General features: G+C 38.9%; 1 protein-coding gene across 1 annotated transcript in view; it reads left to right on the top strand.

The window, feature by feature from the left end:
* Positions 1 to 2,720: 2,720 nt before the first annotated feature.
* LOC129768105 (transcription factor Dp-1) overlaps positions 2,721 to 27,110 on the top strand; it is a 34,709-nt gene continuing 10,319 nt past the window's right edge. The window contains exons 1-7 of the mRNA XM_055769524.1: positions 2,721 to 3,304; positions 17,385 to 17,512; positions 25,549 to 25,612; positions 25,706 to 25,776; positions 25,858 to 26,684; positions 26,750 to 26,832; positions 26,916 to 26,999. Of these exons, the coding sequence (XP_055625499.1) occupies positions 3,256 to 3,304; positions 17,385 to 17,512; positions 25,549 to 25,612; positions 25,706 to 25,776; positions 25,858 to 26,684; positions 26,750 to 26,832; positions 26,916 to 26,999 (1,306 nt within the window). The 5' untranslated portion in view covers positions 2,721 to 3,255. The remainder of the gene's footprint in view (positions 3,305 to 17,384; positions 17,513 to 25,548; positions 25,613 to 25,705; positions 25,777 to 25,857; positions 26,685 to 26,749; positions 26,833 to 26,915; positions 27,000 to 27,110) is intronic.

Below are 27,110 nucleotides of genomic sequence, written 5' to 3'. Positions count from 1 at the left end.
AAGATAACCTTAAGTGATGGCGGTCCGTAGAATTTTGTGTGTAGGGGAGTTGGGTTGGAGGAAATCATCAGTACGTGGAACGATGATTCTAATAAAATCGCTGGTGCAAACATTTTTCCGCCGGATCAATAATATCTCCGCCGGAAGATCTCATCGATAAAGAAAACATAAATGATGATTCATTATTTATTATCATTATTCAACTAAATAATAGTCTCCCCACTCTCAATGCAGTTGTTTTTTGCAGCGTATTTGTGCTTTGCATACTTTGGAAAATGTTCGATTTTTCGGGGAATTGATAATCAGAATGAAATGATTGTTAAGCATTGACATTTCTCCACTGCCAACAATGGTAATAACAGCAATAACTTTTGCTTGAAAGAAAATGTCTGCAGGTAAAGGAAGGTTTAGAGTTCCCGTGAACGTGAACGCGTACAAACACTTTATTGTTAATAATTCATCAGTCCATATATAAAACGCGAGGAAAACATCTTGAAACGATAGAAAAAAACATTTTCTGGTTGAAAAGCATGTTTGAACGCAATTAAATTGATACGAGGGTCACTATTTATATTTCGGGAATTGGCAACACTGATGTCATGTGAGTACATCTGACGGTTCCATCGTAAAGTTTGACATTTTTGACGATATACGTACTCAGAACATTTTGTCATACGGACGCTATTTGTTTATTTTATATTTAGTTGAAAGTTTGGTCTCGGCAAAAAATGGAACTGAATCGTGAACATTTTCGTGCGATGATTTTTTACGACTTTCGACGTGGATTATCGCAACAAGAGTGCGTCAATCAACTTAATTTAACTTTTGGCGATGAAGCTCCATCAAAAACCACTGTGCATCGCTGGTATAGTGAATTCAATCGTGGTCGTAGTTCGCTGTCCGACGAGTTTCGTGAAGGTCGTCCAAAATCGACTGTAGTGCCAGAAAACATCGATGCTGTGCACGAAATGATTAAGCAAGATCGTCGTGTAACCTATTGTGAGATTGAGGCATCCCTAAGCATTAGTTCCACCAGCATATATGCGATTTTACATGAACACTTAGTTGTGCGAAAATTATGTTCACGTTGGATCCCACATAATTTGACAATCGCTCAAAAAAAAGGCTCGTGTCGATTGGAATAAATGCTTTGAAAATTTGTTTAAGCGCATGCTTAAACGAGCATGTGTATCGATCATCGTGGCGAGTACTTTGAAAAACAATAAAAATATATTCGCAGCTTAACTATTTGTTTTTGTTCCTATTCCCGAAATATAAATAGTGACCCTCGTATAAGTGGTTTAATTCAATATTTCACAACGATTCTGAATTTCCCCCGTTGAATCGAGATGTTGATGAACTCACCATAGTTCACCGACTTCGGTGAACGTGAACATGAAAACAGAGGTGAATATAGACGTCAAAATGTTTCCCCGCTCATGTTCACGTTCGAATGTCCCAAGGTATTCTGAAAATTATTTCACCGTGAACTGTAACAGGATATGTTTAGCAATTCTCAAGTTTTCAATGAAAATTTTGATATGGATACAATTTCATTCAATCGGATCTCTGCACGGGTTGAAATACTTTGTTGCTTCGGGTTGATTCGTGAACATCTGTATATTTTATCCGAATAACTTTATTGATGCTCGATGTTCATTTACTTCACGTTTACTGCCGAACTTTTGATATGAACGTGAACAAAAAGGTTCTGTTCACCACGATTTTTTGAGTTATTTGTTCGCAATGTAGTTCACCGTGAGATCTATAAACCAGGCTTAATAAGTTGAAACTACAATAAGTAACATCTAATTTGACATACCGAGGCACCACTCAATGTCGCATTCGAGACGATTTTGACCTATAATTGGACATTCGCGATGACAGTGGTAAAGTGTCGACTTTCAATGTGGGGTTCTACTTTGGGTCCCAAACTCAATGTTCACAAAAATGTCCAATTGGAGGTGAAAATGTACAATTATTCGTGTCACCTTACCTTACACTCTTGTATTAACACTCAATATATGCTATTTTCCATCATAGTCAGTTAAATGACCAGGCCTCATATTCATTGGTTGAATTATTAAATCTTCATATTAGGAAGAAAACTAATTTATAATGTTATTTTAAATCAACATAGTTGTATATAGTCGATCCTCATTTTCAATTCTCGAGCATTCCATTTCGACAACAATCAAGGCGTGATACTTGGCATGAATATCACAACCAAGTCTCAATAAAAAAAGAGGCACAATAGATACTACATTGAGAACGCGAAATGTTAGTATTTTCTGAGGTAAAGAGGAACACACGGATAAAGGCAGAAACACCAAATAACGGTTTATTAGAATCTTATGACCGCAATTTACATACATCATTTACCAGCGTCGAAGGCAACCTCATTTAAAAAAAAAAAGGATAAAGCTCATGATTATTAAATTTTTAATCGATTCGAAATATATTACAATTGAATTATTTTTCTTATTCATGCTAACAAATGATTAATTTTTCGTGAACTAAAACGATAAAATTCCGATCAACGGCGAAATGTTCAACCTGACGTCATTGAATCCGCAGAGGTAAACTATTCGCTCATCATTGCACTGCTCCATGGGCCGTTACGTGTCACGAAAAAGTGCGCCGCTTCGAAAACAGTTTTTGGTCTCGAACTGTCAACAAAATAAATTACTGTGCCTCCTTCGCACCGTCTTCGAATATGCACCAGTAGACGGACCTGGCAAAGGGAGGCAACGGGGTGTGGGTAGTGTCTTCAACACACATCGCATCGCAAAGCAGCAGCAGCAGCCAGCCGCCAGCCAGTTTAGAGAGCCGCGAGAAAAAGACCCGCCGAACTGGACTCAAGTTGTAGCTCTGGCATCGTTTGACGGACATTTTTGCATAAAAAGTGCAATTTTTGGCAGGCCTTTGTGGGACCCTGAGTGGACCTAGTGAACCGAAAAAAGTGCCCCGTGGAAGAGCGAAATTTTCGCTTTCTAGTGTCGTTGAAATAGTGAAAATCGGTTGCGGTTTGCCGGTGGAAAAGCATCGCGGAAAATCGTTCCACCTAAGGTGCGCATTTTGCGGATCGCCATTTTGAACATCGAGTTTTGTGTGTTCTTGCTTTTGGAATTTTGCGGTGCGGTTCTAAAAAGTGGCTTAGTTGGTCGGTTGGATTCGCGTAAGGGGAGGGCAACTTAGTGGGGAAGACATCGGCGTATCCCAGTAGGGGGTGGTCTGCCGTGAGGGTCCTCCAGAATGGCCCACCAGAACAAACCGGTCAGCATTGTGATACAGGATCCTAATGGTAAGTATAGCGAACAGCTCCCGCGAAATTCGGGAAGCTGATGTATTTTTTTTGAGGGGATCGTGTATTTTCTTGCATTTTCAATGTCTGCTATAGTTTTCCCTTGCTGCGCCACAAAAGGTGTCGTCGTGGTCCGTGGAATCTGTCGGCAATTAGGCAGACCGTGCGAAAAGGATATGGCCTTGACCGTGCTGTCGTCGTCTTCGATAAGAATGACGTTTTTGTTGATACGTGTTTTTAATAGAAGTTTCCGGGGAAAATAACAATTTCGTAATTTATTTTTTTAATTTTTTTCTTCACTTGTTGGCACTGCGTTGCAAGTTGCCGTCATATCACCTCAATAAGCTGATAAGCGAAGCGCAAGGATGCAGCACTTTTTTGTTTTGCGCCGGAAGTGAAAAGGGCTCGATGACATGGAGAAAGTAGATGAACCAAACTCTAGGTCTCGTTTCAATTTTTATTGTTCACAAATGCGAAAACGGGTGAAAGGCATCTGTTTTTATTTGTAAATCTTCAAATTCAGCCTGATTTAAAAGATTATTTTTGCTTTGAAACTGTTATATATTTCTCGTAGTCAAAATGGTTCATTGAGATCTCAAGCGTTCAACAGTTATGAATGGCTTGAGGGTTCCCTATACCTGTTGTATTTTATTTGCATTTCTCATAGATTTTATAAAAAAATCGAAATCAACCAAAGTTGCTCTGTTGGAAGTCTCTCCGATTTATTTGATTGATTTTAAAATTGATCTTTGTTCTCGATAAATTCACCGGGTTTTACGATATTTGAAAAATAATGACTATGGATACAACATAGAAAAAAGTTGGCCTCTGTTCCTTGCCATAAAACTGTTCAACATGAGTAAATTCATCCAACTTGTCATGTTGAGAAGACAAGTTTTTGAACTTAAAATATTTTCTAAAATCAGCCAAATTTCCGAAGAACTGAGTCAGCTGCAAAAGTATGCGAAGGCACTGCAGACTTTTCGTCGGTTGATGCTTTGGTCGGATTGGCCTGTTAGTGCAAAAACCGACTGAATCAGTGTAATGTGTGCATACGCATATCTCTCCGCACTGATTGCGAAAGCGACCAAACTATCAGCCGACGAAAAGTCTGCAGTCTGCGGACGCTCTTAAAATGATGTCCTCCTTGACAGTTTAAAAAGGGATTAATCGAATTATATAGGTGCAAACTACATTTTTGTTACGATTTTCACCTTGGTCTGCGCCGATAGAAGCATTGAATAGTTGCGTAAGAACTGATGATAATGGTGTAACTAGAATCACTGCTACAAAGTCGCATTTAACCAGCGCATTGCAGGATGGTCCATCCACATACCACGTGGAAATTTTCAGGAGGGAGGAGACTGACAATATAAGATATCTGAAAATATCCAACATTTGAAACAGAACCCTTTTTTTCACAAATCAAGTTTATAAATACATAATTTTGATCACCTGATTTATTCGAAACTCATTGTTGAAAAAAAAACAATATTCACTTGAAATTCATTGTGAGAACATAAACATTGAAGAAATATAACCGTTATTGAATTGAAAATGAAAACATTTTTCATTTGAAATTCATTTTGAATTATTTTTAAGCAATTGTTTATTTTTTTATTTCATTTTTTCATTTATTCATTACTTTAAACATGTTCAAAATTTGTTTTTCTTTAACTGAGATTTGGAATTCCTTTTAACAGTATATAATCTTCCTCAATATGATGGTTATCTTGAGTACTAGTGTGCAAAATTAACATTAAAGGTAAACTAATTCACATAAAAAAAACCTTTACATTTTATAAAAAGTAAAATGGATAGTTAGAGGGAAAAAAATCACATCAGAGATGGAGAGATGTTATGCAGTAACGGGTTCGGAGATGAGTTGCAGCTTGTCCAGAATTTAGGCAACAGACTGCGTATCTAGTCATCGATTTGACTGATTCCTGCTAGTCTATGAAGATCCTCGGTCGGATGGAAGGGGTCTAAGTTTAACATCATTCTCAGTAAACGATTTTGTTTGATTTGTAGGTGCATAGGTGATGATTGGACGAATTCTAACATTGTACAACAGAAGTTTGTTGACAATGTTCAAGCGGGAATGACGACAGATCAGTGGATATAAACTTTTGACAAGTTTTTCTTATTTGATAGAGGCGAATGAACTGCAAAGTTTAAAGCCTCTTAAAAACAAAGAATCGAATATCGCATTTTTGCAGTGATTTCTGGATGTGAACTCTAATTTTTAGTTCTTTATCCAGGTATAGTCCTAAGTATTTTACGTTTTTGGACCATTCTACTTCGTGCCCGCAAGTAACAACACCACGATTCGGGAGGAATCTCGAGTTTCGTCGATTTGCGAAAAAGATTGCCTGGGTTTTGGTAGAATTGATTTTAACTTTCCATTTTTTTAGAACTCATCGACGACATTTTGAGCGGCTTAAAGATTGTTTATAATTATGTCCGGATCTGAATCGGTGGACAAGAATGCGGTATCGTCTGCAAATATGTAGTAGTGGACACCATCAATCATAGCTATGTCAGCTGTAAAAATATTATGAAGTGTTGGGCTTAAAACTGAGCCTTGTGGTACTCCATATGGAATGCTTCTCATTTCAGAAAATATCTCATAGACCATTACTTGAAAACTGCGATTTTTGACGAACGGTTTGATAATATTGATGAATTGAATTGGAAATCTTAAGACAACCATTTTATGAAGTATGGCCTCCTGCCAAACGGAATCATACGTCTTTTCAACATCTGAAAGCAGCATTCCCGAGGATTTCTTGGAACCAAAACCAGAGGTGACATTGCGCTTTTCGAAACGAGTGATTTTTGTTCGTTTCGACCATTTTGACATGCCTTTGATCAGCTTTCTTCACGAACCCAAAAATTTTACTTTTCTCTACGAGACAAATTTTGCTCTAAATCTAGTACACCGAAAATATGAACTTGAAAAATATACATAATACTAAAACCATTTCGATTTGAGTTCGAATTTTCTCGAAACGAGTTACTCGTTTCGAAATGCGCAATGCCACCCCAGATCTAACGTCTTTTATTAGCCGAAACAGTTGATGGTTCGTAGAGTGTCTCCGCTTGAATCCAAATTGTTGCTCAGGAATCACTTGAGCCGCCTCACAATGTCGCTCTACTCGTGTTAGAATAATACGTTCTAAAAGCTTGCTTAAGGTTGAGAGCAAGCTGATGGGTCTGTAGTTCGCTGGATTTGTTACATCTTTTCCAGGTTTTGGGATCGCAATAATAAGAGCATGTTTCCAGACATCCGGGAAGTAGCAAATACGTAAGCATGCTGTGAACATCTTTACTAGGAAAATCAGAGCCTTACGTGGCAGGCGTTTCATCAATTGATTGCGGATTTTGTCATAACCGGGGGATTTTTTGTTTTTCAAGAGTCTCACATACTGTCTTTTAGTCTAACCAGATATGAGGTATCAAAAGGGTTTGATGGTTCGCTAATAAGACGGATCGAGTCCGCAACCGCATTAGAAGTTTGAAGATCGGTTCCTAGAGTGTTGTTATGCGCTTTCAAGAAATTCTCAGCTAAAATCTATGCTTTGGAATATGGAGACGCTACCAGGAGTCCATCGTTATTCGGTGGAGGACTATACTTGCAATTTTTACGAAGAGCACGTGTTATTTTCCATAGCTTATCATCTCTAAGTTCTAATGTGTTCAGTGTGTCACTGAATTTCTGGAAACGCGTCTTTGTGCACTCTTCGCGGATCCGATTGTTGAGAGATTCTACGATGACCTTTAAAAAAGGATCTTTTGTTCTGATCTATTGTCGCCTACGACGATTTCGGAGGCTGATTAATGCTTTCGTATATGGCGTGATTTCTGGAACATCGTGGGAAAGTAAGCAACAACGATCTTGATTGCAGTGCCATTATCATTCAAAAGAATTCCGCATGTTTCGATGACCTTTGTGTTGATGTCGATTTGTTTAAAAATCAGTCCTTTTCTAATATTAAGCATGACTCCACCACCCCTGTCAGTGTCCTCTCGCAATCTATCAGAGCGAAGGCTATAGTAGTTCGAGTGAGAGAAAGAATTTGATGGTCTCAGTCAGGTTTTCTGTAACACTCGCAACATCGATGTTCTACAGAGCGGCTTCCGCAGGCAGTTTACAGTTGGTGGTTTCGTGTTTTTCTCCACATTTACCGCACAGAGGAATCATGTTACAATGGACCCGATCACGAACGTCACTTCACGGTGAAAACGAAATGAATTGTATGCAATTGGTATGCACTTCACATCGTTCTCACCGTGAAGTGACGTTCGTGATCAGGCCCAATGGCTTTTACCGTGTCCATAACGCTGGTATCGATTGCACTGAACGACATCTGAAGTTTTTTTGACGAAGTATCTCCACTTAACGACGACGTTGAAAAGTATTTTAATTTTGCTCAACTCTTGGAGCTTCACTGTCCCCGTACGAAAATGCAGAAGATACAAAGCATTATCCTCAACATTGTTGTTCTTCACCGACAGTATTTTAACGTCGATGGGATGAATGTCACATTCAATAAGCTCTTTTTTCAACTCAGCGAGATCGAATAGAGATAAACCAGACAGCTCTATCTTCACTGGGACTTCCTCGGAAGGCACATAGGTGTAATATTGAACTTGGGTTGTTTTAGTGTGCTGATTGTTATACCCTGAACAATCTGTTCACGTGGGCCCTCAAGCTGGGTATCGAATTCTCTACGGAGAAAACTGAAATGGTCGTTTTTTCTAGGAAGCACGAACCCGCCCAATTCCAGCTTCACCTATCCGGCAAAACGATCCAACACTCTATGTTTTTCAAATACCTGGGTGTATATTTTGATTCTAAGTATACCTGGGGGAGACACATTGCGTATTTGAAACAGAAATGCCAGCAAAGAATCAATTTTCTCCAAACAATTACCGGAACATGGTGGGGTGCGCATCCAGGAGACCTCATTCAGTTGTACAAAACAACGATATTATCAGTGTTAGAATATGGCAGTTTTTGCTTCCGATCAGCTGCCAGGATTCATATTCTCAAGCTGGAGAGAATACAATATCGTTGCTTGCGTATAGCCATGGGGTGTTTGCATTCGACACATACGATGGGTCTCGAAGTTTTGGCAGGAGTACCCCCGCTTACTCTTCGGTTCACAGAATTATCCTACAGATTTCTCATCCGTTGCAAGATCATGAATCCATTGGTGATTGATAACTTCGAAAATCTACTACAACTGACTCCTCAGTCAAGTTTTATGTCTTTATACCATGAGTACCTTACCCACGACGTGCACCCTTCACCAGGCATCTCCAACCAAGTTTGCTTCTCATACTTTTGCAATTCCTCTGTCATTTTTGATCTGTCCATGCGACAAAAAATTCATGGAATACCAGATCACCTACGCTCCAATGTTATTCCGTCGATATTTTCAAAAAATATGGGAAAGTTAGATCTGATAAAATGTTCTTTACTGACGGTTCATTCATAAACGGGTCCACTGGCTTCGGCATCTTCAATGAAAATTCCAGTGCCTCTTTCAAACTCAAAGATCCTTGTTCCGTGTATGTCGCAGAACTGGGTGCGATATATTACGCATTAGGGATCATTGAAACATTGCCCATCGACCACTATTTTATTTTTTCAGACAGTCTCAGCTCAATAGAGGCAATCCGCTCAATGAAAGTTGATAAATGCTCATCTTATTTCCTAACAAGAATAAGACAACTATTGAGTGTTTTGGTCGAAAAATTATTCAAGATTACCTTAGCATGGGTTCCCTCTCATTGCTCGATTCCGGGGAATGAGAAAGCGGACTCGCTAGCTAAGGTGGGCGCTTTAGAAGGCACACTTTTTGAAAGGCAAATTGCTTATAATGAATTTTTCCACATTCCTCGTCAGTACACGCTCGTAAGTTGGCAGCGCATGTGGAGTGAAGATGAGTTCGGTCGTTGGTTACACACGATTATCCCTAAGGTCTCGACGAGTGCATGGTTCAAGGGATTGAATGTAGGTCGTGATTTCATTCGCGTGATATCTCGGCTTATGTCCAATTACTACAACCTAAACGCGCATCTCTATCGCATTGGGTTCGCAGCAAACAATCTTTGTGATTGTGGCGATGGCTACCACGACATCGAGCATGTTGTCTGGTCGTGTATCCGGTTCCATGCTGCTCGCTCTCAGCTCTCTAGAGCACTGAGAGCACAAGGCAAACAAACGGATATCCCCGTCCGGGATATCTTAGGTAGCCGTGATCCTGATCTTCTGCTTCATCTATACCTGTTCCTCAGAAACGCCGATGTCAACGTTTAATGATGTTTCCTTCGTTGTGTCCCCGTTTCATATCCCTCCTATCCGATCGATAAACTTTTACTTAGTCGCGGCAATACATACACACACTCTTTACAGATGCACGGGCCGAAGGTTGTGCAGTCCACTGATCATTCAACAAGAGCCAAAGGTTGTACCGCTCATGACAACTCTACACGAGCTGATGATTGCGCCGGCTAGTGACCATTCTATCCTGGATTCCTCGAGTCGAGAAAGACGCACCACGCTAGATATGGGGTACAGACTAGGGGGGCGTTGCTGATTAATGGTCAGCTGCATCCCAATAGGAGGTATCCCATGTCGGGCACACGTACAGAGCATCGAAGACTGCAACATACCAATTATGAGAACACTTGTAATACTAACCTCGAGCCAACCGCGAGTAATCGGTTACATATTACTAACATAGTTGTAAGCAAACAGTGTCGAAATATTGAACTCCCGGCCCCGTTAGGCTGACGCCATATGAGCCTTAATAAAAATATATATTTTGGATAAAAAAAAACAAACTTCATCACGATAGTTTCCTTTTATTTCTTCTCCTTGGTCATTAAACGAGGATGTCCGTTTACCGTGGCCCAAGACCACTGATGGGGAATCCGCAAAGATTTGTAGATGCCGACTGTTCTTATTCACCTTATCGCAAAGGGGAAGGGACAAGAATCTTCAATTTGATCAAAAGTTTTTGTTTTGATTTCAAAATACAAATCGGCACTTTTAAAAAAAAAACAGCAGGGCAGCAGTTCGTGAATGGTAATCTCCAAGCACATCACAATCATTCAATCATTCAACTGCTTAGCAAAAGTGCGAGAGTTTGCTTCATGATGCACTGTATCCGATTGTACAGTCTGTGATTTCGGAGTTCCCACACGACTTCGTTAAAAAACGCGCGTCAACCACGAACCTTATGGCATATACTCATATGCTGATCAAGAGAATCAAAAAGCGGCAACAAGTAGGGCAGAAGTACCCTTATTATCGCAATAGCAGGGCGGCAACTCAAAAATCAGGAAAAATCAAGTGGAATATTTTTAATTATTATTTAAATGCAGTACACTTGTATGTTTTATATACATCGATCATCAATCAGAGAGTTAACACGTTGAGTGCCACGGTTTAATAGCGTATGGATAGATATTTTTCACACAGTTCTGCTCGCACCGGAAGCTTTAGTGCTAAGCTCTTTCCGCATATGTTTCCGAACTGATGTACCTTATCAAACCAGTAATGGATAAATTGATCAAGCTTGCACTTTTGAAATGGAATCTGAAGTCCCTCATAAACGTGGATCTTTCCGATAAATCGTCTTTGCCAGCAACTAAAATTGAATTGGGATTCGCTGTGGAAGCTGCAATCATAGGTGTTGTGGAGAAAAAATAAGTCTCTGAGAAAATATTCTTGAATTTTCGACAAAACTTTAAAGAGCACTACATACCATTTCTTGGAAAAATGAGGGAACGACCAATTTTGTCGTATCTCGTCACATGATATATTTCTTGTATCGATCAGACAGTTATTGCAAACTATTCTGATGTTGCAAAAACACATGAATTTCGTCGTGAACACATCGTGGAGAAAGATAGATTCAGTGGTACCGTGGCGGACGAAAATAAAAAGGAATTCGTCGATTTTTGCGATACTCTGGGTTCGTGCGTCGAAATCGTCGAAAAGAAGTACGTTTGGGCATCTTGTGGGTGAACCTCATGGCAATGCTACATTGGAGGGAGGTTTCTCCGTGAACAAAAAATGTTTGGTTGTAAACCAAAATGACATGAGCTTGGTAGCTCAGTGCATAGTTCACAATTCCATCTTGGATGCAGGTGAAGTTTGAAATGTTGAAATAACAGAATGTCTCATGCAATACGCAAAGAGTTCTCACGAGCGTTACGCCGAAGCTCTCAAGAAGTCCAATCAGAAAGATACAGATAAGAAGCGAAAAGCGGCGCGAAAAGCGGCGCAGGAAGCGAAGGAGTTTGAGGCCAAATCCAAATCCAAATACTTGCGAATGCCCCGAGAGAGTTATCATTAATTGACGAGCAGGTAAAGTTGATAAGGCAGTAATCAATAAACGTTTTTCAAACGATTAATGGAAAATGTAAACATTCTTTCTGCATATGCGAGTTTTATTTTATTTTAACATTTTATCATAATTCTGTCCCGTTCTAGTTTCTAGTCAGTTCTATTGTTTGTTTTACTATATTTATTGTTCTATGATAATCTTCAACAGAGAAAAAAATAAATTCATCTTGTTTTGCAAATTTATAGAGAGTTTGCACGTATATTAATCACAAGGAATTTTTCAAATAATCTACCAGGAAAACCAGGAATTTCAAAACACAAATCAAGTTGCCACCCTGCAATAGTAGCTATTTTGGTAATACAAGTGATTTTTTTATTAGTTTAGAAAGCATATCTTATTTGAACGCCCCTAATATGATTTTTAAACATCAGAAATTTCTTCTTTGTCGATTTTGATTCCATGCGGTTCCATGCGAAACATTTTCCTTTTGTTGAAAAATCTAGTTTGAAAATAGTGTGTCCCATTGATGCTTGCTTCTTAGCATTTTTCTAAGGATTATGTGGTCACAATAATGAGATTCTCTCACAGTGAAACGGCTGTTTTAATGCCAATACAGTGTAAACGTATGCATTGCAACCTTCTTGATGTTGTGATTCGACCAATTCACACGATTTTTTCGAAATAAACTTGTATTTTTGTATTTTCACAATTGGTACAATCTAACATCTAATAGAAGTACCGGTAAGTTTCTTCGTTTTTTTTCAAAAATTAATGCTTTATTTGGCAAAAATGGTTACAAGTTTAATATTCAAAGTATTGTCCATCGCTAGTCGCAACTTTCTCCCATATTTCTGGCAATTCACGGATCCCTCTGCGGAAATAATCGGACGGTTTGTCGGCTAACCACGAATCGATCCAGTTTTTGACTTCATCAAAATTGGAGAAGTGCTGGTCAACCAGGCCATTTTGCATCGATCGAAAAAGGTATTAATCGTACGGAGCAATGTCTGGAGAATACGGCGCGTGGGATAGGACCTCCCATTTCAGCGTTTCCAAGTATGTTTTGACCGGTTTCACGACATGCGGCCGAGCATTGTGAAACTATGACACGAAATAGTTTTAAGTCATCGGCAAACGAAAGATTGGATGAGGAGAGTAACAGGCAAAGATTATTGATGATGATAATAAAAATAAGAGGGCTGAGAACACTGCCTTGGGGTACGCCAGAAGGAATGTCGAAAGTTCTGGAACGCACAGAATTGACCATAACGTATGCGATTTGACAGGTACGAATAGAGCCATTCCGTTATCCACGAGGGAAATCCAGTGTGATCCATTTTATCAACGACCAGCTTATGCGGTACTGTGTCAAAAGCCTTCGCGAAATCTATATAAATTGAATCAAACTGCTGCTTCGATTCCAATTCAAGTGACAACGCTGATACATAGCACATTAAGTTCGATGTTGTTGAACGGTGTTTCACAAATCCGTGCTGACTACTGGAGATGATGGGAGTCGCGACTCGGTAGAGAACTGTCTGAACAAGCTTCTCAAAAACCTTGCTGAGAGTACAGAGTATTGACACACCACGGTAGTTTTCATCACAGATATAGCTACCTGATTTGTAGATTGGCACTATGTACGCTGATTTCCATGCGGTCGGGAATATTCTGTCCGAGAGCGAACGGTTAAAAACAGCAGTGATGGGCTTGGCAAGCGAAGAGGCACAGTTCTTTAGAAATGCGGGCGGTATGTTATCTGTACCTGGTCCTTTTTTGGGTCAAGATCCTTGAGACCTCTCCTCACTTCCTCTGGAGTATCTGAATGCACGGTAGGTTTATGTTATGGATCGGTATTTCCTCAAAACGATCGTGACGTTGAACCGGTGATGCTTTGCTGTGGACACTTTCGAAGAAGGCAGCAAACAGATTGGCGGTCTCTGAACTTGTGGTAGAAACGGTCTCATTGTAACTAACCGAACCAGGGATATTACTGCTTGCTTTTCTTTTCTTGACGAAACTCCAAAAACTTGAAGGATCTTGTTTAACCGTTGCCTGAATTCTTAGCAGGTAGTTTTTAAATGTTTCAGAAAGGAGACTCTTGTATTCCAAGTCAAGATTTCGAAGTCTAGCTCTGTCAGTTTCATTCTTCGAATTGAAATAACGATTACGCACCTTGCGGAGGTTGTAGCGAAGATTTCGTAGCTCAGGAGTCCACCAAGGTTTATTGTAAACGGAGCTTGACACTCTTCTTCTTCGAGGGATATGGCGACTGAAGACATGAATAATTTCGTTAAAATTTGACAACATCTGATCTACTGAATCGTTGTTCAAAACTCGTTCCCACTCAATTTCAGCAAGCACAGAATTCAAAAGATCAAAATCGCATGAAGAAAAGTAAAATGAGAAACGGTTGGCTTTTATGGGATCGTTGTCAGCTGAGTTCTGGGCAGATACCAGTTATTTAATTTCTAATAAGGCTTTTCCAGTTAATTTATTGTATCCCCTGGAAAATGCGTTTTTCTAGACTTTTTTTGAGGCCTGCATGCTGAGAAACGAAACAAAATGCTTTGGATTTTTTAATAGAAATGGAAATATTTTTGAAAACTCCGATTTCATGTTCATGTGCCCTCATGCGATGAATTTTCGAATTTTTCGTGTGATACCACCCATCATTTTCTGCACAGTACTGCAGGTAAACGTATTTACTATCATGTTCCACCACTTTTCAATTTGAGCTGGTAAAAAGTCAAGCGTAAAGGCGGTGTTGCGGGTAGGTTCAAATTTGTTTACGCAGAAAGATTTGCTCGTAAGTGGATGGTTTATCAAGGGATCTGTAGTTGTGGAGAGAAGACAAAGGTTTTCAGCACTTGGGCAACAATGAATGGTATTGTTTACAAGGAGGAGAAATTGAAAAAAGCAGTCAACTGTCCGGATTTTCGTCCCATCGAGAGATATTGGGCAATTTTCAAAGACAAACTGAAGAAATGTGCCAGAACCATAGAAAAACAGCTCAAATGGGAATATGGCGGAACAAGATAGCAAATACGGTACCAGCAGTACTGTGCAGAAAATGGCGGGGGGTATCACTCGAAAGGTTCGAAAATTCATCCGAACAACTGACGAATTATTTTCATGTATTTTTCCGTTAAAGTTCATAAAAAAAAACCTACAAAATGACATCTGTTGCTGCATGGGGCACTTTCACTGACGACCCTATCTGCAACTAGAAGCACGTCTACCAACAACGCCAAGCAGATACATACCGTCAAACTCCAATGAACAATAGAAGGTTTAGCAAGTGCTCAGAAGAGAAGAACGTGTTCTATTAAATTTATGCAATTTCCCTTTGATTACTATTATGAATAGTTTGTTTTGTCACTAAAAGCGAAGTACACTCAGGTTTCTACACCAAAAGAGGTACTAGTTAGTGTAGGTTAGAAAAATTAAATGATTTATGCTTGAAGTAAATTTTATTTTCTATAATTACCCAGCGAACCATTTCAACGCGTGTCCATTGTATAAGATATACAGGCACACTGTACTGTATGTGTTATTATTATTCTATATTTTGTAAAAATTCAGATATTTTTAGCTTGAAGCTGATCATTAAATAAATCACGGCTATCGGAAGAACAATGTGTTTTCCCTGACTTACACGAATAGACATCTTTCACTTTTTCTACATTATTTCTGTGCTGAGGCAGGCTTTATAATGTGATGTATTGGGCATTGATCGTATTCATATTCTGAAGGGCGGAACGATCAAAATTTGGTCGAAGAAAAATGCATATAGTTTTATTTTTTTTATCAAAATATCATCTTATTTTTCTTTTAGTAGTTGACCATAAATTGTTGTCAAATTCAAACAACTATGACTCGCTTTATTTACCAGAGAACGCGAATTTGCTTTGAACTGTCTTTCGCCTTCCACTGTTTTTGCATCTTTTGAAGAAAAACTTCTATCTCGGGAGATTGATTGAAGTTCGTCTTTACGTACTTGATGGCACAGTCAAACTTCGGGAGCGGCTCCGTATACAGTTTCCGGAATCGTTGTTTGGTAGAATAATTTAAAATCATCTACATATGCAAGTTTCTGACACTTTACGCAAAATTTAATATCGTTAAGTAATGAAGGAACATTTAAGGACCGAGATGACATCCTTGAGGTACACCCGATATCACTCGAAAAGAAGATGAAACAGTGTCGCCGATGTTCACTAAACTCACATGATCAGTCAGCTACGAGTGTAACCGTAGTCAAGTCGTGAGTCAATCCCATGACTCTCCATTGTTTGATCAACTAACAGGCCATTTCCAAGGCTAAAGATGAATGAGCTTGGTAGTGCGAAGGCTCTATGATCAATCACTTGGAAGGGGCTCATCATTCATCAATCATGCAGCAGCGAGGCTTCCAAATTGACCTTTCAAAGGCCGAGAGTTGAGGGTCTTCTTCTTCTTGAATGGCGTTAACGTTCCCTGTGGAACTTTTGCCGTCTCAACGTATGCATTAACTAGCGTAATACTTATTAATACTTAGTTGGGATTTCTTAAGCCAAATAACACGCCTTGAATGTATTCCGAGGGGCAAGCTCTAGAATACGCGTGACCACAATGCAAGTCGACGGAAATTTCTTTGACGAAAAAATCCCCCGGCCAGAACGGGAATCGAACACCCGACATGATAATGTGAGACGCTAACCACTCGGCCACGGTTGCACGAGAGTTTAGGTTAAGTTTATCACATTGGCCTTTTTCAAGGCTAGAGGACTGAAAACATTTAAACCCTCTATAGTTCCAGACTCACGCACTCTAAATCGACATGCAACATATATTATAACCGAATTCTACATCTACAATGTGGTTGTATCACTTACACAACCCTTAAACCCCCTAATTGAATCCAATGGTATTTAAAGCACTTGCAAACATAACTTGTATGTTGTGCGTTTTCCAAAAATGGTTATCTCACAACTTATGCTTTCATATAAATGCAAAAAAAATCGATAACTGGAAAAGCGCTTTCAGGACACAAGGTTAAAAATCAATGTAATTTCAATTACGTTACAATAGGTTATTAAGACTTATAGTCGGATGATTTGATAATAAATAATAATAGAGGAAAAAGTTATGTATTTTTCATAGTATCCATTAATGAGCAAACTTCAAACAATTATTCATACAGTCGATTTGATAAAATTGTTTGATCAATTCGTTGAACAAATTATAATAATCCTCAATTGTGGGTGTCAGTTCAATAACGAATAAAAAACAATAGTCAAAAAAATGGATTGATTCAAATCTGTTGTTATGATCCATACACGTCACATTGTAGGCTAGTAGAAAAAAATATGGTTGCTTTCGATTTCATTTGGGTATGAATTCTAATTTCTCTGATAATCTTGATGGTATTCGAACGTCAAGAATGTTTCGAGAACTGGAGCTCCGAGATCAATTCTTTGAAGAGTTTCTGAACTGTTTCCAGGAACATTGATATCAAGGCGATATTGGACATACTACAAGACGGCGCTCAGTGAAAAACACATTTCTGCGGATGGTACTCTATCCAGCCCTAATGTAAAGCAAAACTTCCCCGATTCACTACCAATTTGCAATTATTTTCTAAGCAAAGCTTCGCGTTCAACGTGTGCTGTATACAATTTTCCTATAGTTCTGTTGTTTCGTTAACGTGTGTATTTTTTGTTTGTTTCTAGGTCAGCAACAAATTCTACAAGTAATGCAAACTGCTTCGACCACTGGCAGGCCGTTGACTTCGGCCAGTGTGAAAACCATCGTAAAGGAAGTGACCGGCCAGGAAACGAGTGCAATTATAGCAGGACAGGTGAGTGAATCCATTATTATCCGGTACCCCATATCTACGACTCGGACACGATTGTTGATGACAGTTTAAGGAAGACGTGGAATTTTCTCGGAATTGGAGAAAGACTGATGCTGCTGACGGGAGGGAATTTAATACTAATTACGATTCAGACGACATATTGCGAGCTTTGTTGCGTTATGATGAAGCCGGATTTCTACTGCGAACGCTTTGCTTTATTGTGCGATTGAAGCATGAAGGCGTTTTTCGATGGTGAGATGACATGTATGGGAGACGAAAATTTGGGATACGAAATTGTGGTTTGAAGCACTTCGAAAATGTGTATGCTACGCAACGCGTGCGTGTGCTGTTGATTTTATATATAGGTACTCGTCGTTTGACTAGTTTTCGTCATCGAACTCGTGGAAAGCCAATGAGGTTGGAATTACGGTGCGGCATAACAGAAGTACAGGAAAGTAGCACCGAGCCTAATTGATTGAAGCGCTGGGTCGTGAGCGAAGTAGCGCGAAGGAAGCAGGCAAGCATTTGAGTGCCCTGCCGGGTGTTTGCTGATTTGCTGGAGGATATAATATGTATGTGACGACGATCTGATGGTAGAATTGAAATAGCAGCACAGCTTCTCCTGTCTGCGAGCTTCTCTCCTGGGCTGAGCCAATTTACGCAGACGACCGTGGAGTTTTCTTGTTTCGCATGGAGTGTTAATCCCTAGGCAGCAAAAATGGAATCAACAAAACTCTAATGATGAAAAATTGTTTCGTTAATCAGACAAGATTCCTCCGACGCGTACTCATGTTATTAACGAGAAATGAGCAGTGTAAGCACCATACTACTTTGTAACATGAGAATAACAGGAAAATAACGAGAATTTGAGAACTTTCCGAACGTACACCTCATTAACCCAAGCTTCTATATTTTTTGCGTAAATCATTGATGTAATTTTGACTATTAGCGTTAAAGGAACTCCAATGTTAAAAGAATCCAGTCTTCCATTTTCAGAGGAATGTCTGTTTTTTTTCTATCAATTGCATGGTTTTTGTTTTACATAAGAATGTGTGTTCTTTTATCAAAGTAATATTGCAGAAATATATTTTTGTGTTTTATAAGTTTTTGTTATTGAAACATCTTCCGCACATATTTGCGTTAAATCAAATTTATTGTCATGCAAAAACTATGGGTGAATGAAACCTAAGATATAACCGCAAGGTTGACGTAGGACTACAGTTGGCTTAGTAATCATTTGAGTGTATTGATTAAATTATTGATTGAATCAGTGTGTTCCGTCTGCTGGGACTGTGGCGTGGACTGTATGACAGTGTTTGCCAAATGATCCACTCATTGAAGAAATCGCTTTCGTTCGTTCAAATATGATCTTTCAGGAAACATTTCCCCCAGCGGTATTCTTTTGTTGTTATGTGTGCAAATCACGACACAAAAGAGAACGAGACAACTCTGCATCGGCTCGCACTTTATTGCACACCAGCATGCAAGCAAAGCTATCATATACACTTTTGGTCAGAAAGCTTATTTTCTACTTTGCCTCTAACATATGCATATCGACCTCTCCATGCATCATGAAACAGCAGGATCGTACGGACCACGCAAAGCGAAAGATTCATATTCAGCTAATGTAGCAGATCCTGATTTTTAAGTCTCAGAGAGTGCAAACTATATTATTATTTAGCTCGATAGAGGCTAAGGGAGGGTAGTCAGATTATATTTTCCATTTTTAACGACGCCCTTGAAATCCCTTGAAATATGTATATTCATATAAACCGCATAGTTTTACTAGCAACACCGCTCCAGTGAGAAGCAAAAACTCTCGCGTTTTATCTCTTTTCCCATTCGCTGCTCTCCGCAAATGGTGACTGAATGATGACGTAATTTTTCTTGTATCATTTATTGTTTTGCACTTTTCTGTGCACTGGGTTTCGCTATAGTAAAATGGGACGATATATGCGGTTCAAACTTGTATGCAGGCTTCGAAAATGGTATGCGATGTTTGATACAGATCGGATATGCAACAACAGTCTTCGTTCCTCTCTTAGTTTAATCACTAAATGTTACACAAGTGATTACTGACATTCATACAAGTATCTGAATGATCCTCTCATATTTGGTTATATGTTCGTGAGAGTTTACTTGCATGACACATTGTGTATCATTCGATTTTGATCGAAATCTAAACACTGCTGTATGATTTGATGTTGTTCCACTGATGGAGACAATAGGTCGTATGCATAAAAAAATATTTACTTATTCTGCCCGTTTCTAAGTAAAGTATACTTTCCTAGTATTTACTTGAATCCGTATGAATAAAAATTTACTTTACTAATTTAATTTTAACGCATGTTCGAACTCGAAAATAGTTTTTAATTTGTCAAACATCTGTCAACTGATTGTTTAGGTTTGGTTTCAAAACGTTTTTTTTTTTGACAATGCGTGTATTCGCGATGACAAAGTAATAGTGTCGACGTCTGGTGGCAACTTTCAATTAGGGTCCATAGTTTTGGTGATGATGATGATGGTCCCGCCTCCTTCCCCTACAGAGGTTTGAGCAAGACGAGTTATCTAAAGATAATTTATTTATTTTTTCTCAACATTGAAATCAGTTTAGCAAACATGAAAATAGACTGATTTTATTCACAGATATAAGTTCTAAAAATTGCAATGTCAAAAAACAAGCCAATACTCAGTCATGTCCGCCACAGAGTCGATACGGTCCCGACGAAGCCCTTGCAGCCAAGTGGTCCACCAGAGTACAAGTCCAACCGCCAGCCTGGTTTTGAATTGACCATGAATACCCTCATTCAGAGAAATCGAGAAAAATTCCTTTACGAACAATTCCTAGACCGGCACTTTAAAAACTTTCAATTTAATATCCATTATATCTGTGTCTCGCGCGCGACACTCAAACTTTTGTAGACTACTTTTATTTTTAATAATTAAAACTATAAGAACGACAAAATAAAAATAAAAATAGTCCATCATCACCAAGATCATGACAGACATAAAGGAGATCAACACAAAATTAAGAAAAAAGATAATTTAAAAAAATTTTAATAATCTACATAAATTTAAATAATATACATAATATAATCCGTTCAGAAAAACTTCGTCAGATTCATTGAAAAAATTGAAAACAAACTGCAAAAAAATTGTCCACATTAAATTATCCGTTCATATAAAGCTTCGTCAGTAAAGATCTTCGTCATAAAAATAAACAAAAACTCGTTCGGCTGTTAAGAAAACACAGCTTTTACATGTGAAATACAGTGCCTCTTAAATTCTGTAAGTGTTGTTGCGCATTTAATATGTCTTGGCATCGAGTTGAACACATTTACTCCTTTAAAGTACAACGAATTTTGTGAAGCACATGACAAGAAATTAGGTGTTCATAATTCATTCGCGTTTCTACTGTTATATCTATGGAAGTCACTTCCTCTTTCAACTCGATCACACAAATATCGAGGCAGCAAGCCGTTAATTACTTTAAAAATGAACACCATAGTTAAATAAACAATTCTTTGCTTCACGGATAACCATTGCAGAGCGTCCAATATTAAAGATGAGGAAGTGAATCTGTTACATTTTAGTATCAACCGCATTATTTTGTTTTGCAAGCGTTGTAATCTCGATATTTGTGTGTCATTGGCTAAGAATAAAATGGAAGAGTAAGAGTCCAAATGAGGAGAGATGATTGATTTGTATAGCTGTATTTTGCTGCAAATAGTTAAATCGTTTTTCAATCGACATAAGCTTCCATACTTCTTGGCAATTTTCTTGATGACATTGCCAATGTGAGTGTTGAACTTGAGTTTGTCATTAATAATCACGCCAAGATATTTAATGACCCGAACTCGATCAATAGTCTCATTATCAATAACGATGGGGACGTTTTCATTTAAACGATTTCGCGAAATTACCATATATTTAGTTTTACTTATGTTCAATTTCAATTGCTTATACTTCAACCATCTACTTAAAAAATGTAAATCTCCATTCAAATGTAAAACGACCTGATCTAAATCAATGCAATGAATAACACAGTATCATCTGCAAAAAGATTGATATCACAAAATCGTAAAACTCTTCGCATGTCATTGATATACATAATGAATAAAAGGGGCCCTAATACACTTCCCTGAGGTACTCCAAGATTATTCCCTAGGGGATTGGAAATTGAATCATTAAAAATAGTCCGTTGAGTTCTGTCATTTAAATAATTTTTAAGCCATTTATATGCAGTACTCGTAAATCCAAAGCGCTTAATCGTGTTCAACAACAAGGGCCTAGAAATTGTTTCGAAAGCGCGTTTTAGATCCAAGAAAACAGCAATGATATTCTCTTTGCACTCTAGCTTCTCTTTCCATTTTGCTAATACCAAGTTCAATGCGGTTTCACAGGAATGACCTTCCCGATATCCCGATTGTTCTGGTATTAGCAAAGTATTGCAATTTAAATATTCCAGCAGCTGGCCTTTAACAACTACTTCTAATATTTTCTCTAGTATGTGCAACATATTGATGGGACGAAACTCTTCGGCTTTAATCGTTCCAGCAACCTTTTGAATCGGAACCATTAAAGATTCCTTCAACACCTTAGGCACATGCCCAGTTAGCAAATATTTATTTATAAGGTCCAGCAAGATGTGATCGATAACATGAAAGCAATCTTGAATAACTCTAGCATTGACATTATCCACTCCAGCCGTTTATCCTAAAAAAATCAAATAGTTCTAAGTTCGTTTAATGTAATTGGGTGAAAACTTTAAAATCTACAACCCAATCTCGTTAGTGTAATACCTATCAGATTAATCCCAATCTCGTTAGTGTAATACCTATCAGATCAATCCCAATCTCGTTAGTGTAATACCTATCAGATTAGAAGACACAAAGCCAGTTTTCAAATGTTGAAATTTAAATGAAAAATTTTACATCATGTTATTTAATTACTTAAAACACTCATTTCCGACTTTTATTTAACCCTTTGTCTATACATTTTCAACATTGTTACTGAAACTTTTCATTATAATATAAAGTTGTCTTCAAAAACAATTTTCGTACAAGATTTTTCACTACCTACAAACAAAAGTGTTTTTCATTTAAACAGAATGCTAATTTGGTACGGAAAGGATATTTTTAACCCATAATTTAAATTTTAAAAACGTGTTCATTCCGCCTGAAAACCTATCAATTTTTTGACCCTCCCCTAAACTAATAAACGAAGCTCAATCGGTTTTCAGGCGGAATGAACACGTTTTTAAAATTTAAATTATGGGTTAAAAATATCCTTTCCGTACCAAATTAGCATTCTGTTTAAATGAAAAACACTTTTGTTTGTAGGTAGTGAAAAATCTTGTACGAAAATTGTTTTTGAAGACAACTTTATATTATAATGAAAAGTTTCAGTAACAATGTTGAAAATGTATAGACAAAGGGTTAAATAAAAGTCGGAAATGAGTGTTTTAAGTAATTAAATAACATGATGTAAAATTTTTCATTTAAATTTCAACATTTGAAAACTGGCTTTGTGTCTTCTAATCTGATAGGTATTACACTAACGAGATTGGGATTGATCTGATAGGTATTACACTAACGAGATTGGGATTAATCTGATAGGTATTACACTAACGAGATTGGGTTGTAGATCAATGTGGATTGTTAACTTGTTTAATTTCAAGCGCAAGATAGCAGCATTCAGTATAAATCGGATATGACATCAAAACGGATGGAAGTGTTTTCAGGACCTCATGCTCATGAGCGAACTTGATCATTATTTTAGTTTCATAACATATATTATTTTATTCAAAGTAAAAAATTGTTCTGGAGTGCCGAAATCGATTGACGCAAAAATGGATATTTTTCACAAAGCGATCGATTTTCCAATTTGACCTCCCATATGTTCCCGAAACACGTAATCCTACGTCAATAACAACAAGCTGCTGGGATTTTGTAAGCGTGTTATCTGGTCAGATGAGCTTCGAGCTGTTCAATAAAAAACGGAAACTTAGAGTTTGGTGAAATAGCGATGACGACTCCCGGACAACCATAAATAATCAATCATGTGACACGGCGGTGGAAATCTCATGGTTTTGAAATGAAATATTGAGGTTTTAGTTGGACTCTACACCCCCCCCCCCTCTCTAAGGGGGGACTGCCATACAAATGAAACACAAATTTCTGCATTACTCGAGAATTAATCAAGCAAACGAAACCAAATTTGGCATGTGGAGGTTTTAGGATCCAATAAATATTTCTATGGTGGTTAGACACTCCTCCCGCTCTCTAAGGGTGGGCTGTCATACAAATTAAACACAAATTTCTGCATAACTCGAAAGCTAATCAAGCAAATGGAGCCAAATTTGGCATGTGAAGGTTTTACGGGGCACGAAACGTTTCTATGGTGAATACACATCTCCCCCTCTCTAAGGGGGGCTGCCATACAAACGAAACACAAACTTCTGCATAACTCGAGAACAAATCAAGTACAATTTGGGATGTGAGGGTTTTTGGAGAAATATTTCTATAATGGCATGACACCCCTCCCTCCTCTGGAATGGAGAGGTGAACCCATAAAAATATTACTCATATTTCAACTAAAAATATTCCAATCAAACATGACAATTGAAAATTTTTGGAAAGCTCTGAAGGAAAAACGGAAAATTCGGAAAATTAAATTCCCATATGTACTACAATTACATAGTGACAAGAGTTGTTAGTCCATTTGATGTTTGCGCTAGCGAAATTGATCTTTGTTCGAAACTGGAAATGGATTTTAATGTGATGAAACGCTCTCCTATATCTTCTTCTATCTATACCAAAAAAAAAGGATGTGTTGAAAAGAGCAGAACTCAAGGAAGGAATTATCCGATTTAGGGCTGTCTTTATTCTATTATATTTTCTGTATAAAATTTTATTCCATGTAACGGAGAAACATGTTATTTGCAAGTGGTTGAAAAATCTTGAACGAGAATTGTGTCTGGAAATAATCTGATATTATAATGATGAGTTTTGTTAGAAATACTAGGAATTTTATAGTAAAAGGTAAATTCAATGGGGTCGAATAGAAGATCAATTAATGAACAGTTCTGCGATTGGACCCATGAACTTGCTCATAGTAAGATAACGTGAATGTTTGAAGGTATTGATAACAAAAAAACAAATTTTGGGCGGGACGAAGTTTGCCGGGTCAGCTAGTGACAGCTAAACTTGCAACACATCTTGACTTGCGGATCATATCCTCCTGGCCGGAACCTGCACGAAAGAGTTTGAACTCAATACTTGTCAAGATGATAACGAGCAATTCCAAATTCCATAAACAATGATCGTCAAAACATTTTCAAGAGCATATAAAGTCCGAAATCCAACAAATAAACCATTGGTAATGATCGACGCATACGATTTGAGATTATCCCAATCGCTACACGCATTCGCTCTGTGTCCCATTCATGTGCGCCTCTTCGCAATTTGGTCAAGATCCGCGGCGCGTCGCCTGGCTCTTGGAAGCGCGCGCGTTTGTAATAACATTCGATTAAATGCTTCACACCGCGTGGTGCATACGAAATGCATTCTCCTCCACGGTGCGCACCAACCTCCCAGATTTTTTTTCTCTTTCCACACGTCCTCTTTCCCTGCACCCTCACATGGCTGTTGATGCACTCCACGACATCCGTGAGCGTGAATACGCCTTCACCAGCGGCTGTGCACTTCAATGCAAAGTTAATTACCATCATACCATGAATGCGTACGCCAGCAGTACCCGAAAAATGAGATATCGATGCTCGAAAGACTCAACCTGCAGAGAGCAGCTACGCGAAAAACGTGATTGGTTCCGATGTTATTTTTTGTTGCATCACAAAATTGGCTCATGAATCACATTTATATTTTTTTTTCGACACAGTAGAAACCATCCCCGTGGTGTTCTTTTTTCTTTGCCCCCTCAGTTTCAATATTTTTCATCGGGCTTTACTCCACTACGACATAACTCTTTGGCGTTGCTCGTTACTAAACCAGTTTCTCCACGTTCCGTTCTCTTTCCAGAATTTTGCCACCCCTGTGATGCAAAAGCTTGGTCCCGGTCACAAAATCATCATGAATAACCCCAGTAAGTATCGCGCTGCTTTGATAGCTTGATAGCTTTGGGAAAGTAACAATAAAGTTGGGTCAAAATTAAATGTCTCGATTATTCACTTCACAGAACTTCAGATCTCATCCACCGCAAAAGGCGCCAATGGCAAACCGTTGGTACGAATCTCTCCTTCACAGCTGGCAAGTGTTTTATGTCCCAGAATACGACGAACATAACCTTTGCTCAACAGTAGATTTTTTTTTCAATTTCCCTTCCCACAGAGTCAGCTGAAGCTAATTGCCGCACCCGGCCACCTCAGTGGAACACAAGTTTCCGGCAAAAATCTGACCGCTATGCTGGCGCCTTCAACTTCTATCTCGGCGTCCACTTCATCGACGTCACAGACATTCTTGAGCACAAATCTGGTGACCAGCACCCAGCACCATGTGAATGCACCGATCGCCGCTCCCCCTTCACCAGCAGTGCCAGCACATAGCGCGAAAGGATCTCACCATAATCAGCACCACAATCAGCAACAGTACAACTATGGCAAGAAAGCCGCCGCCAGCCAGATTCACACTCCGGCTTCCCGCCGGAGAAAGACGGACAAAATTGGGCGTGGCTTGCGACACTTCTCGATGAAAGTTTGCGAGAAGGTGAAGGAAAAGGGTACAACCACGTACAATGAGGTGGCGGACGAACTGGTGGCAGAGGAAACCCAGAGCCATCCCGGAGTGGATCCAGCTTCGTACGATCAGAAAAACATCCGCCGGCGTGTGTACGATGCGTTGAACGTCCTCATGGCCATGAACATCATCTCGAAGGAAAAGAAGGAAATACGCTGGCACGGATTACCTACCAGCAGCGTCCAGGAGTGTGACGATTTGGAGAAGGAGAATGAGAAAACGCGCGAACGGATCGAGCTGAAACAGCAGCAGCTGCGCGAATTGATTCTGCAGCACGTGGCATTCAAATCGCTAGTCGCGCGAAACCAGGACAGCGAGGACCGGGGACTCGTGCCAAACCCAAGCTCCGCCATACAGTTGCCATTCATCATTGTAAATACGGAAAAGAAGACTCACATCAATTGTAGTATTTCGAACGATAAGTATGTTTGTCAAAAACGCGAGTACTCGGGAGGTGCGGGCTTTACATTTGTTCTCTTTTCTGCAGATCGGAGTTTTCGTTTAAATTCGACAACACCTTCGAGATTCATGACGATCTTGAAGTGTTGAAGCGGATGGGGTTGTTACTAGGTAGGGATAACAATTACGAACTATTTTTAGAAGTGTGTGTGGGAGATAACTTGATTGTTCGTATTTTTATCGACTGCATACAGGTTTAGATAAGGGGCAATGCGCTGTTGAGGATATTTCCAAAATAAAATCGATGGTGCCCAAATCGTTGGAGAAGTACATTGAAGGTGAGTTGATGTAGGATTTTTTGCGGGAAATATCAAAGTGTTACGATAGCTAAGCTGTTAGGTTCTGTTATGAAATGTACAAAAATAAATGCCAATCAAATCCATGATATC

Source organism: Toxorhynchites rutilus, chromosome 2, assembly GCF_029784135.1.
Source record: "Toxorhynchites rutilus septentrionalis strain SRP chromosome 2, ASM2978413v1, whole genome shotgun sequence".
In the NCBI taxonomy this organism is placed as follows: domain Eukaryota; kingdom Metazoa; phylum Arthropoda; class Insecta; order Diptera; family Culicidae; genus Toxorhynchites; species Toxorhynchites rutilus.
This window is presented reverse-complemented; position numbering and strand designations above follow the sequence as displayed.